At 43.6% G+C, this 14391-nt stretch overlaps 1 protein-coding gene across 1 annotated transcript; it reads left to right on the top strand.

The window, feature by feature from the left end:
- The first annotated feature begins 1537 nt into the window (after positions 1-1537).
- USP31 (ubiquitin specific peptidase 31) lies at positions 1538-5165 on the top strand. The gene has a single exon (XM_023728523.1). The coding sequence runs from the start codon at positions 2240-2242 to the stop codon at positions 3821-3823; it is 1584 nt and encodes a 527-aa protein (XP_023584291.1). The 5' UTR covers positions 1538-2239; the 3' UTR covers positions 3824-5165.
- The last annotated feature ends 9226 nt before the right edge of the window (positions 5166-14391 follow it).

Below are 14391 nucleotides of genomic sequence, written 5' to 3'. Positions count from 1 at the left end.
CTCATGTGTCTGTTGGCCATTTGAATGTCTTCTTTGGTGAAGTGTCTGTTCATTTCCTTTGCCCATTTTTTAATAGGATTGTTTGTCTTTTTGTTGTAGACGTGTTGGATTTTCTTGTAGATTATGGACGATGGTGGGTTTTGGTGACAGAATTCCAAAACGGCAATTCATGAACACAGCCCAGGGTCCCCTCATAAATGTTTAGGAGCTAAGTCCTCAGGAAGGTTGTAGGAAAACTCAAAAGGGGTTCTGGAGAGTGAGGCTGCCTAGCTGTGGGCTGCAGTCATGGTCAGTGGCATTTTCTGTAAACAGCCTCGTTTGCTTTTCCCCCCTGACCTAGGACTTTCTGTTTCCACTTCATTATTTTCCATTTTTTAAGCTTTAATGTGGAAGCTGGAGCTTTAAATCTGTATAATAATGTATATGTTTTTCCTTTTTTTTTTTTCCCAAAATGCTTTAAAAAAATGTGCAGAATAGGTCTGAGGGGCTCAGCGAAGTTAAATGACCTGCCCAGGGCCACTTGGTGAGAGGTCACTGTGCCAGCCCTGCATAAGGCTCTGACTCCGAGCACAAGGCCTTTCTCCCCTTTCCACCACGCTATCTTCCTGGGAGGAACGTGCGGCCTGTTCTTTCTAGTACAGGAGCCCCAAGGACAAAAGCTGTTGCCTCTGCATAGAGATAGTTTCTAGGAATTCTGAAGATAGTCACAGTATAAAAACTCGGAAAACCTGATAAAAATTGGACTTGGGTTTTTCACCTTCCCTTACCACTTGTGCAGCACTCATGGGCAAGGCAGACCTCGGTTCCAACAGGGACCCCAGGTGGCGTGGGAAGGACCAGGAAGCCAGAGCACTGAGAGCTGGAAGGAGGAGAGAGTGAGCTCAGCGTCTGTAATGAGGACGGTGACTCATCTTCCAACAAGTCTCATTCTGCAGCCAGCATTTCGATTGTTGTAATCTGCTTCTAGTGATGATGGATAATTCTGAGAAAATGAAATGGCGGAAAACTTGCTGGGGGCTGGAGGAAGAATGCCAGGTTGAGGAGATCTGCATTGTAGCACTAGCTCTGCCACTGCCTCTGGCTGGCTGCTGCTTTGTTTGTAAAATAAGAATATTGCTGAGCTCCTTTCTAGCGCCTGACATTCCATGAATAACTAGTGAATCTTTGCTAGTTTAGGTAGAGGTTGTTCTTAAGGCAGCCTTTAAACTTTGAATGTCTGTCATTTTAACAATAAGCTTAGCTATGGTTTGCCCGATCTATTTTTAAACAGTATAGTTGATGAAACCAATATCCTTTTAAGCATCATCATGTCCTGGGTGGTGCCCATAGAACAGGGCCTGCCTCTTAGGATGTTATATAGTCGGAGTTTTATAAATACCATAGTTATAGTACCAAGTGTGTATAGAATTTAGAATATTTTCTTTGGAAGTTTTAAGTTGCTCAGAATAGGAGTGTGTTCTAATTTTGAATATTTTCTTTTGGAAGTTTTAATTCACTCGGGATTAAAGTCTCTTTAGTTCTCTCCACTGATCCACGCTTATAGTCAACAGTTACAGGCCGACCTACATGTGGTAGAGAGTGAGGGTCAGGGGGTTGTGGGTTCTGGTTTTAGCTCTGCCTCATTGTTTATGTGATCTTGGGCAAGGCACTTCACTTCTGTGAGCCCCAAATGTCCTTCTGTGAGATGAAGAAGCTGGATCAATCGCTCCCATTATTGACCATTTGTGGAGTGCCAGGTGCTCTGCCGGGCACAGGACATTGAAGATTTTAATTCTCACAGTAGCCCTGTGAATTAGAACAGGTGTCGGCAAACTATAGCCCACAGGCCAAATCTGGCCCCCTGCCTCTTTTGTAAGTAAGGTTTTATTGGAACACAGTCATGCCTGTTTGTTTACGTGTCATCTGTGGCTGCTTTCATGCTACAATAGAAGATTGGCCTGCAAATCCTCAAGTATTTACCGTCTGAGTTTCTACAGGAAAAGTTTGCGGACCCCTGATATAGAGCAAGAAGGTGAAGGGAATAGTTTGCCAACCCCTGAGTTACATTATCCCTGTTCTATAGGTGAGGGAACTGAGGCTGAGAAAAGTTAAAGTCTCATGGCTAGTCCATGACAGAGCCGTGACTGGACCCCAGACATGCTGACTCTGAAACTCCTGCTCCTGCCATTCCACAGGGCTTGCTTTCCTTCCATCTTCAGTACCTTAAGATTTATTAGAACTGTTTTGTTGGTTTAGCTTAATGGTGTTCTCTTTGTTGTATTCAGGAGGATTCTCAACTCGACCATTTGTGAGAAGTGTCCAGCGTCAAAGCTTGTCGTCCAGATCTTCTGTCACCAGCCCCTTGGCCGTCAATGAAAATTGCATGAGACCTTCTTGGTCCCTGTCTGCTAAGCTGCAGATGCGCTCCAGTTCTCCTTCTCGATTCTCAGGGGACTCTCCAATTCATACCTCTGCCTCCACCCTGGAGAAGATTGGGGAGGCGGTGGATGACAAGGTCTCCATCTCTTGCTTTGGTAGCTTGAGAAACCTTTCTAGCAGTTACCAGGAAGCCAGCGATGGTCACAGTCGACGTGAGCACAAGGCTGTGGGCCGAGCCCCTCTGGCTGTCATGGAAGGTGTGTTGAGAGAAGTAACAGGCACCTGCAGATTGAACTCTGGTCTTGTAGATGCACGGAGCAAAAACTCAGCACAAGGGGATCGCTTGCCCCCTGTCTCTGATCCATTTGACAACAATAACCAGATTGCTTATGTGGATCAGAGCGATTCTGTAGACAGCTCTCCAGTCAAAGAGGTGAAACCCTCAAGCCACCCTGGCTCACTCTCAAAGAAACCAGAGAGCACAACCAAGAGATCCCCCAGCTCCAAAGGCACTTGTGAGCCAGATAAAAGCTTGCGGAAGGGGAGACCAGTCTTGGCAAGCCAGGAATCATCTCTTTCAAGTACATCTCCTTCTTCTCCTGTTCCTGTAAAAGTTCCTATAAAGCCCTCCCGCTCCCGGAGCAAAGCAGATTCTTCTTCCAGGGCCAGTGGACGGCATTCATCCCCTGCCCTGCCCAAAAAGGAGTCATCCTCTAAATCCCAGGACGCTCTGTCTTCTTCACCACAGAAGCAGAAGTCAGCCTCTTCCCTCGCTTACACTACTTCCGCACCTGCCAAAAAAGCCTCGGGCCCTGCCACAAGGGGGCCCTTCCCTCCTGGGAAGAGCAGGACTTCAGACAGAAGCTTAAGTAGAGAGGGTTCCAGACAAAGCCTGGGTTCTGACAGGGCCAGCATCTCCTCCACCTCTAAACCCAGCTCTCCTTGGATGGGTCAGGCCAGAGTGGGGGAGGGCAGAGGGGACAGCAAGCATGTCAGGAGCTCTTCCATGGCCAGCCTGCGGTCCCCCAACACAAGTGTGAAGTCTGGTCTGAAGAGGGACAGCAAGTCTGAGGACAAGGGGCTGTCCTTCTTCAAATCAGCCTTGAGACAGAAGGAGACCCGGCGGTCGACTGATCTTGGCAAGACAACCTTGCTCTCCAAAAAGGCCGGCGGGAGCTCTGTCAAGTCAGCCTGTAAGAGTGCAGCGGACGAGAAGTCGGAGAAGGGTTCCCAGCCTCCGGGTTCCCAGCAGCCCAGTGCAAATGCAGTTGGAAAAGAGCGGCTTGCCTCCAAAGACCCTGCTTCTGCTAAACATTCCCTGCTGTCAGCTCGCAAATCCAAGTCTTCCCAGTTAGACTCTGGCATCCCCTCGTCTCCTGGTGGCAGGCAGCCTGCTGAGAAATCCTCAAAAAAATTATCTTCTAGCATGCAAACCTCTGCACGGCCTTCTCAAAAACCTCAGTGATACTTCTGCAATCCAAGTGTTTTATCTGTAAAAATATTTATTTAAAATCCCTCGCCTCCCACCAAAGCCCTCTATGCTTTTGTTTTGTATTTTTTAGGTCACGTGCCTGGTGTGTGTGCGTGTGTGTGCGCGTGTGAGGAGAATTCAATTGTAAATTGTGAAAAGCGGGCGCCTTACTCTGCCATTGAACCAAATAACAGCCGTAGGGAAAGCATTGATACCAAGCTAACTGGAATAATTGTAGATGATACCCTGGATGGTCCCTTTAGCAGCTGTACATATTTCTTTCTAGAGAACTCTAATGACTTGTCGGACACTGGGGTTTTGAAACCTGTGAACCACTTACAGTATTGTTAGTGTGCTCTGCAGAAGGAGGAGTTACTTGGCTTGGGTTTCATCTGAGTAGGATTTGTTTCCCTGCAGATTATCATGTGGTACCAGGAGCTCTAAAAACTGTGACGCTAACTACCGGTGAAACAAACCGAGGGAAACTTGCTTTCTGCACTTTCGCCCCATCTGCCAGTCTTTGTAAACGGGCAATATTTTAACACTAATGTTTCTCAGGTATTTTCTCCGCTAGTCTAGGGTGGCTGCGCATCGGTGAACGGATTAAAGAAGAGGGTGACAGGTGGGTGACCGTGTCATTTCTCCTACTGCCACAGATAGAAGTGTTAGAGGCAGAAATGAAGTCGTTCACTCCCTTCGTATCTGCAAAGATGTGTGTGTCGTAAGCTGTCTTGGCTCTTAGGATATGCCCTACTAGGTGGCAAATTGGATAGCCAGAAAGCCAGTCAGTAGTAGTGAAATTTTTCTTTCCTGCATTTGCTAGCTAAGGCCATGGGGGTTTTGAAATGTAGTAGAGCAGTTCACACCTTTGAAAGATTTCCTGGAAAAAAATGGGTTCTGAACTGGATGTGTGAGTCTGTGCCATTTTCCTTATCTGGTGTTGCTTTTTTTGTATGTTCAACGTTGAAAGCTCCATGCTGCCCTGCGTTTGCGTGCTCATGTATCCTTGTAACTTGGAGAGGACAGATGCTGCCTAATGCCAAATGGGTGATGGCATGTTGAACAGTGTGTGACCGAGTGTCACGTGTGCACTTCTGGTCTGCCTGTTAGTCTTCGTGACAAATGCTTCTCAGTAACTCATTTATTTCTTCTTTGGGCTGAAGATTTAATCTCGTAACCAGAACTCACAGGCAGGCTTGGAGTGTGTGCCATCTGGCAGTGCTCAGTACAAACTGCATTTCTTGTGTAGAAAAAAAGTGAACCTCGTAGAAATCTCACACATAAACAAGACACGGTCTTTCAAGCATTTTGGAGGTATCCTGGCAATGCTTTCCTGCTCAATTTCTAGTTTTCTTCTTCTTTCTCTTTTTTAAATATCGAGAGAGTCACGGTCCTGGTTCCCCTTGAGGAGCATTTGTCACTTTGTCGTGAAACACAGCATGCTAAGTTAGGTGCTTCAAATGTTAACTTTTTTTTTTTTTTCTCAGTCATAGACTCTTCCAAGTTCTTCCTGAACTCTTGGTACACAGATCCATTTATAATTTTCCTTTTCAGTACTGCTGTGTATGAAGTACCTAGAATACATATACATGCATAGCCATGAATTCTGCACTGCCTTTCTTTATTATTTTTTTCTTGAATACCTCTTGGGAAATGGTTCCAGTGGTTTACTTAACCTTATTTTGCTGCTAATTTGAGCATTAGCAGGTAACTGGCAAGTCTGGAGACCATTTAAGTTAGGGTAGCTGGAATATTAGACCCTTGCAATGTTGAAGACTTACACATTCAGCCTTGTGGAAGTCACCATAGTGTTGAAGGTGATTCGTTTACCCTGAGCCTGTTGCCCATTCCTGTCTGTCGTGTACTCACCGCTTCACTCGGCTTCCCTGTTGGACTGTACAGACATCCGGAAGCCCAGAGCAGCGCTCCTCTCCTCCGCTGTAGTGTGACTGCTGGATGACCGCCTTCAGTGCTCTTAGCACTTCCAACGGCACGTTCACATCCCGGCCAGCGGTTAGCCTCTGCTAGCCTTTCATTTATCGTGTTTATTTCCTGAAAAAGATGGACCAAGTGTGGGGATTGACAATATCAGGAATTGAATGTTTGTCTAATTTGAACCTCTCATCTTTAGTAGGTAGATCTCATTTGAAATCACCTCTCTGAATCTGTGCAACAGTCTTAGAATTATAGCTTGATTAGACAAAGTGTTTTAATAACACTTTTGTTGTTGTTGCTGTAATCAGTTAAGCATTAATAGACACTAGTTTCATTTTCACACAGGTCCTCAAACCCAGGTTGTTCTGGTTTGAACGCCTGCTGAGAATTTGCATTTCTAACAAGTTCCCTGCTGAGAATTTGCATTTCTAACAAGTTCCCAGGAAGTTATACATAAGAATCACCTGGGGATCTTGTTAAACTGTAGATTCTGATTCAGTATATCTGGGGTAGAAATGCAAATTCTCAGCAGGGGTTCAAACCAGAAAGCCCCGTTTTCACAGCGATAAATAGTAATTTTTATTCTTGAGTCCTGTAGGAATGGATTTACCATTATGGCTAGTGTCTTGAAAAACGTCTCCACAAGCCCCTTTAGTAGTTTTCCCTGGGATCTCAGAAATTAAATTTCAGCCTCTTATCTGTCTGCTTATGGAGTTTAGTCCTTGTTCCAGATGTAATTAATAGAAAAAAATCAGGAATTATTATGGCATTGTCTAGACATCTCTAAGTTAATATCTTTCAGTGATTAGTAAACAATGAAAATTTAATTATCCCTGACTACTAGGTACAACTTTAAGCTACAGAAAAGAGTATTTTGTCCCAAAGGTTGGAGGTGCTCATTGAGGTCTATAGTATAGTATCTTACGGGAAAATTATTAGTCAGTTCAGTTTCTTGGTAGGAGTTAGGGTCTTGGTGCTTGCTTTTTGTTTTCCTGGTGATATTTGGCACAATGAGCATGTTTGTGTTTTGGGGTTAAAAAATCTGCTAAGGATGGTAGGACTGGGTTTATGGTTCACAGCCAGGTGTGCCTGGTTAGGGCAGCCATTTCCTGGTTGGCACAAAATAATTACCACCAATAGTGTTGCATCTGTAATGTCTGTTTGTTTTTAAATTTTTTTATTCTTGATTTCTCTTCCTGTAGACATCCAGCATGCTGAGGCTATGTCATTCCTTAAGACAGCCCTCCACCTTACCTTTGTGTAATCCCTTATAGAATGTGGAAGCACAAAGAAAACCATTAAGCTTCGTGGCATCATAGAGCATGTCCCACCCTTTGTGTCTTTCCTTATCCCAAAAGCAGCCTAACTGAAAGTAAGTAATAATATACTGGACTGGTAGAAATGGATATAGGAGTATTTTTGGTATGGTAAAATATTGTAATTGTTTGTGAGGCTGCCTTAAACTCTTGTAATCATTCATTCATTCTGCAAACCTTTGTGGAGGGCCTGCTTTGTAAAGGTGAGCTGAAGGCTTCAGGAATTTGCTGTAGCTGAGAAGTGCTGGGAGCACAGCCTATGGACCAGGGGACGCCGATGATGTCCTGAATGGAATGACAGTACTCCGGAACAAAAGGGTCCGATGGATTCTGGTGAATCAGCTAAGGCTTGTGGTCCTCTTGAGCAAATCTGTTCTGTTCTGACAACCAAAAGTGCCCTTCATCTTTGGAGACATTTTACTTGTTCATCCACTTTTTCAGACTGAGCTGTCTCTACTACTTAGGGGTTGAAAATCCATTATGCAGTCAATTTACATTAGAATTTGGTCATCCAAGTTTGTATGAGATGAATGTGGGGATTTTTTGGGGGGTGGGGTGGGAAGAAAAATGGTCAGCCCTCTAAAATATCACAAAAAAAATAGGAACAGCATGTAAAGGGAACAGTAGTGGCAGCTTTTAGTAAAAATGGAGCCGAGAAGAGCTGCGAACAAAGCTCATTTATTTCAAATAAATGTGTTTTTAAAAGTAGATTGACATCTGCCATTACATTTCATTCTGACAAATTACTAAACACTGAAGTTATCATTTCCTGTGTAGGCTATTACAATTATTGGATGCAGAGATAATAGTGTTTCTGGGTTGGATTCTTGGGATGGTACGCAAATTATAAGCACAGTTTCAATAAAACATATTCTGTGAGGCGCGTTGAACTTTGTATTATTTGGAGTTGAGAACAGCAAAATTTGCTGACAAACCAGTGCCTATATCATACACATAAACACAACAAGGAGCTGTTACTCTGCTTTGTCTTTTTAATTTCATATTATTGCTCAACCTGACGACATATTTTAGGCAGAAACCCAATGCTTTTATTTCAGTGAAAAGTCAGTGTCTTACAATGCCTTTCAGTCAACTCCCAAAGTGTTTGTTTTTGCAGCTGCATTTTGAGTGTGACCAATAATTTTTTTTCCCAAGTAATGAAAACAATTTTGCATGGCCTCCATCTAATCCAGAAAGCATGCTCTTAGTACCTATGCAAGCAACTAATACAAAAATATAGACTGTACTAAATGTAAGTTTTTTAAAAAAGGCAACTCTTAGATTATGGAGCTCTATTTTTGAATTTGTAATTTTTTAAATGTGGCATAAGCATCAATACAGAAGAGCATGAATGTGATTTGTTGTTTTGCTTTGCACATGTTTGTCTTTGCCGAATATTTTTCATCATTGGCAAGGTTGTGTGTAAAATATATTAAGTATTTTGCAAGCACAACTGAAATTGGATATGTTGAACACACACTGGTTTATATACTGTATTTAGCCTGAAGACTTTCCTAAAGTATTTGTTCTATAAATAACCTGCCATTTTCTATAGATTTTAATTTTTTATATCTTCTAGGGTTCTGTTGTGGTCACAAGGATAGAATGTGGCTTCTAATCGTGCTAATAATTTTAAAATGCTTTTGTAAAGACTGAGAGCTGTTTTAGAAAGCTTTGGAGCTTCCCAGCCACTGGTCACAATAAGCCTAAGCCCATGACATTTCTGGTATGTTGTGCAGCGTATTAGGTTCTAGACCCATCTCACATTCATTTAAAACCAGTGTTTCCCAATTTTGGGGAGAAGGGGGATCCGTAGCAGACTTGGGAAGCTTTTTCAAATCACACATGTATTCTCCCCAAGATTCTGATAAGCCTCTTCTGAATGACTCGTCTGAGATGCTGATACCCAACTTTCCCTAGAACCATCTACGGAACTTGAAAAAATACAGCACCAGGGCCCCACTCTCAAGCTTTTGATCTAAGTAGTGTAGGGGTGGGGCCCAGGAGTTACAATGTATTTTAAGCCCCTAGGTGTTTTCTAATGTGCAGTCAGGCTTGAGAACCACTGTGATAACATCGGCTTGCTGAGATTTATGGTGAGCATCACTGTCATATGAAGTATACTCATGCTTGAGTCAGATTCCTCCGTTGTTTGGAGAGGGGGGAAGAAAAAAAAGATGGCCAACCACTGATTTCAACCTCCTGTTTGAAATACGGGCCTTTCTGATTAGAGGCTCGATTTGGGAGCTTGGAGCATTTTGTGGGTGGCCCAGCACTTGCCAGTCTGGTGGGAGCTGGTGGTCTCTGCTGGAGCAGGCAGGGTGCCTCAGGGGATACGTGCCCTCCCCCAGGCCCCTTCCCCTGGATTCCATGGCTGGTGAGACCCACAGGGGAGTAGGAAGGTCACTCTGAGCTAGAAAATGCTGGAGAATAAAATAGAAAACAGCCTTTATAGCCTTGAGAAACCTGTCCCTGCTCTTGATAGAAAAACGATTGCTGTTTTGTAGTAATTACAAATGAAATAGTAGTTGCTGTTTTTGCAGCAAACCGCAGGCTGCCCTGACCTTCCTGTTAGCCCATTCTCTGCTATAGTTCTTACCCGGGATGTAGTTTCAGGAATTATTTTTAGTTTAAAAATGAATGTGAAGAATTTTATTTTGGAGTCTTTTTTTCTTTTTTTTTGGTAACCCTTGTTGCTATTTTTTCATGTAATTTTAAAAAATCAAATTATACTCATCCAAGAATTTGGCAATATATGTAATCTATAGAGGCAAATGAGACTGAGTTTTAATCTGTGGTGAGCTGAATGCACTATACCATCTTCAAAATATTCTGCTGTGCTTCTCGGTTTCATCCTGTTGAACATTATGCTGCCTACAAAAAAAGAAAGTAACACAATTTACCTGGCGTTTTCAACATTTTAAGGAATAAAGATTTAAGTAAAAAATCCAAGTTGGAAATGCTCCTTTACAAAGGCTACGCAAAGTAGTGATATCTGTTGTAATCATGAAAACGTAATATGAAATCCTCCCAGGTGCTATTCTAGACGGTGTAGTCATTATACCAAATAGGAAGGCAGTACAGTATTTTCGAAGTTGAAGTTCTCTTTGTGGGCCTTTCAGATATGCATTTATGTTCCCTATAGGTTTGCCTACCAACTGTGCCTCTCACCACTGGTTAAAATGAAATTCAAGCCCCGTTACAAAAATAGTTTCCTGATGGAACTCTTCAGTTTTTACACTGGAATTTCTCTAGTTGTCTTAAAAGCTGCATGTCATATCACTGTACACAAAGTGCTTTGCTGTTGTTCACGTGCCACTGCTAGTGAGTTCTGTATAATTTCCTTCCTTAGTTGCACAGTAATATGGAAGGCAGGATGTCTTTCTGTGAGGCTGGAAAAAAAAAGTGTATCATACATTTTAAATTATTTTAGAACAAGTGCATGAGATGTATCGACTTCTGTTATTTATTTGTATGTTTTCTTATTCATGGTGTATGCACTTTTAATAAGCAGAATTTATATTTTTATGTTAAAAATGTTTTATTTCTGAAACAGCAGTTGATTATATAGTATACAGTTGGAATTAAGAGAAAAGTGGAAAATGTAACAAAATATAATAAATTTATTACATGATGCCCTCTTCAAGCCATATTACTCTTTTCTCCCTCATGCCAACCACTATCTTTTTGGTGCTGAGTGATAATAGTAACATATTTGTACCGCATCGATCTATGCAAAGTACTTTAAAATATTGTTAAAAAAGCAAGATACTCTATCTGTAAAATTTTAAAACAAAAAATCACATCCATGCTTATTTATTTTCACCATCAGGTATTGTTATTCCCATTTCCGTCATGGCAAATAAAAGACAGTTTGTCCTGGGCCTTGGTGCTGGACAAGAACTCATGTTGTGACTCAACTCCAGAGCACTTTCAGCATTTCACTCTATTTCCACCCTCTACCAAACCTTACGATGGGAAGAAATAGCAGTCTCTTTCTCCTGATGTTTTGTGTCTTCATTTTTAACCACCATCCTGTTCTGGTAAAGCTTCCCCAGCCATCTTTATTGGCCCTCAGCCCAGGACTCCGTCTCAAGGATGCCACATCACTTATGGCCACCTGGGGGCGATAAAGGTCTCCAGCACTATCAAATGTTACTTTAAAGTCCAGCGTGCTTGTTCTTAGCCTCTCTCGAGTGTGGAAATGCTTATGAATGTGAATTGAGGAGTGCAGCATTGGCGTTGGCGACCAGAGGTTTCTGTTAGGTGAGTACCACTAGCCATCATTTGTTCCCAGAAACTGGAATTCAGATCTGAGAGCAGATGGTTTAAGAGCTTTATGGTTTAAGGTTAGGGCAGGGAGACTGTTCCTAACCAAGGATGTGTGTGAACCACGGGGCATACAGTCCAAGGTGCAGCACTTACAAACGTCTCTCATTTTAAATGGTAGAATTTTGTTCTGGGCTCTATTAAAAAGCATTTAACCATGTAGTACGCTAGCTACACAAGAAGCTTCATTATGCCTGTAAGTGTTCACACATCACAGTACATTAATAGTTATAAAATTTAAGAATTATTTTGTCTATCTCCTTAGAATTTGGAAGATTATTTTCAAATATTTGAATCGTCAGTACTTCTCTGAACACTTTTCCCGCCTCTAAACCTTCCTGAGGAAGCGAAGGCGTGGTAAAGCCCTCTGCCTTGGACCTCGTGTTCCTGCGGGTTGAACTGCCCAGTGAGTGACTCTAGGCCACTGGAACTCAGTAGGGTGTGCCTCCCCCAACTTATCCCCTTACCTCACTGGCCCCCACTCCCAGTATTCCCTCTCTCCTCACCGAGTTCCTCTTTGCTGCCAGGCTCCCTTCCTGAGGCTCCTCCACATTGCTCATCTGGTGGACTTCACCTCTCTGGAATGGGCTCAATCTGTCTCATGGAATGTAGTCTTGGCTTGGTCTGGTCTTTGCTGTGTTTTTCACTGCCTGCCAACATTTGCTACCCAGAGAGGACGAGGGCTCTCTTCGCCCGTTGTGATGTTTTTATGTTAACGCCGTGCAACCTTGTGGCCTTTAACCCCACTTCTCAGAGCATTCAGAGGTATGATGTTAATTTGACTTGCTCTTTGGATTTATAACAGCTTTTTTTTTCTTTTTTTTTTGAAGAACGTGGGAAGATGATTCAGGTGAGACTACAGTGTTGTAGTCAAAATAGCCCCTCCTTGCCACTAATCAGTCTAGTCTCTGGTGTGCCCAAAATGAATTGTCACCTGGGAGGTTAGGTTAGATGTGGCACCCTTTCACAGTGTGCAACCTGAATAACCTTACATGGTGGCTGCGATGTTATGTGGCTCACCAGGTCCCAACTCCCCACCCTCCACGTCTTACCTAGGTGATGTTGGGTAGGTCTTAACACCTGTAGGATGTAGGCAGCTCTGGTGGGACTGATTGACTCCATGCCTCTAGGAATGAGAAGGCTCCAGAGTGGGGCAGGAGGTGCCTCAGTATCCAGGCATGTGCACTCCAGCCCGTCTCATTCTGTACCTCTCAGAGAGGCTCACAGTATACAGAATCAGGTCCAGGGATTCAGTTGTGAGGGCATCAGATACATCTTTCCCTCAAAAAGTGGGGAATGGGAAGCACAGGGGGATTGTGCTGTGTGCACTGAGGATGGAGGGACAGGCCTCAGGTTTCCAAGTGCATAAAAGAATGTGGTGGGGAGGGTGCCACTTTGTCAGTCAAAACTGAAGTCTAAGTGCCTTCATTTAGCAATGCCTCCTCTGTGCTAAGTGCTGAGGACATGGTGGCGCCCCAGAGGAGCTCACTCTGCAGTCGGGTCAGGTTGGTTAATAGGTAACAAATGGCTAGTATCACCATTTATTCATTGCTCTCCCCTCAGCGCCCACATAGCATTGGCCGCATTTCCACCTCACTTCTTGTTCTGCATAGAATGTTTTTTCTGAGGTGCCTGTATGATGCATTCCCTTACCTCCTTCACATCTTTACTTAGATGTCGCCTTCTCAGTGAGGCCTACCCTAACCTTTGAAGACATGGCATCCCGCTTCACACTGTCCCTCCTCCCCACTTCATTTTGCTTCATAACACTTATCGCCAAGTAGCATAGTGCATATTTATTTGTGATCTCTGTCACCCCTCACCCCCAGGTGATGTCACACGAGAGAGCAGGGATTTTTGCCTGTTCTGTTCCCTGGTTGTTTTCCCAGCACTAAGAGAGTGCCAGTCACATAGTAGTTGCTGAAAAAACAAAACAAAACAAAACCCGTTGCCATCAAGTCAATTCCGACTCATAGCGGGTCTATAGGACAGAGTAGAACTGCCACATAGGTTTTCCAGGGAGCAGCTGGTGGATTCGAACTGCTGACCTTTTGGTTAGCAGCTGAGCTCTTAACCACTGTGCCAGCAGAGCCCCAGTAGTTAGTTATTTAGTAAACATTTATTAACTGGGTTAATGGATTTACTTGGGTAATCAACTGTTCTGAGTCTGCTTTCCCATCTAGAAGGTGGAGAATAGTAGTACTTGCATCATGGAGTTGTGAGGGTTAAAAGGGAATGATGTTTATGAAGCATCCAGCACAGTGCCTGGCACAGAGAAAGTGCTGGGTGGATGTTGCTATTGGTAACAATAACAATAGTGATGAGAGGAGGGGCTGACCCTCCTGGGAGCTTTACAGAAGAGGGGACATTGGAGCATAATGTACACATTCCAGGCAGAGGGAAACTGCTTGCACTTTCTGGGAACTCCAGGAGTTCAACTTCTTGGAATGTATGGCAGGAAGGCAGAGACCTCTTTGAGAAGGACCTTTTATGACCTGCTGGATTTATCCTGGAGTAAAAGAGAATCCGAGAAGAAGTTTTAATTTAGGGGAGAGATGAGATCCAGTTTGTGCCTTAGCATGATCACCATGGCAACTGTGGCACCAGAGAGTCCTGTTTAGGAGCTGATTGTAGGAATCTGGGTGCAGTCTGTGGAAGGGCTGACCTCAGGCTGTGCTGGGCGGATGGAGAGGAGAGGGGCGCCAGGCCAGGTGACACGCTCAGCCTCCAGAGACTGACTGCTAGGTTTGAATCCCAATACCAGGACTTGTTAGCCAGCTAACATTGGGCAGGTTACTTAACTTTTGTCTTGAAGTCACCTGTAACATGCAGGTAACAGTAACAAATGATCATTGTGAACCTTAACTGGGGCACGTAGTTTATTTAGATTAATATGTTTACAAGGGAGCCTGAATGTCGAAGCGGTTTGTGACTGGCTGCTAACCTAAAAGTTGATGGTTCGAACCCACCCAGTGGCTCCAT

This window comes from Trichechus manatus, unplaced genomic scaffold (assembly GCF_000243295.1).
Source record: "Trichechus manatus latirostris isolate Lorelei unplaced genomic scaffold, TriManLat1.0 scaffold00024, whole genome shotgun sequence".
NCBI classification, from domain to species: domain Eukaryota; kingdom Metazoa; phylum Chordata; class Mammalia; order Sirenia; family Trichechidae; genus Trichechus; species Trichechus manatus.
This window is presented reverse-complemented; position numbering and strand designations above follow the sequence as displayed.

Bases quoted from the DNA above. Each gene is read 5' to 3' on its own strand.
- USP31 (XM_023728523.1), top strand. From the start codon at position 2,240: ATGGTGTTCTCTTTGTTGTATTCAGGAGGATTCTCAACTCGACCATTT.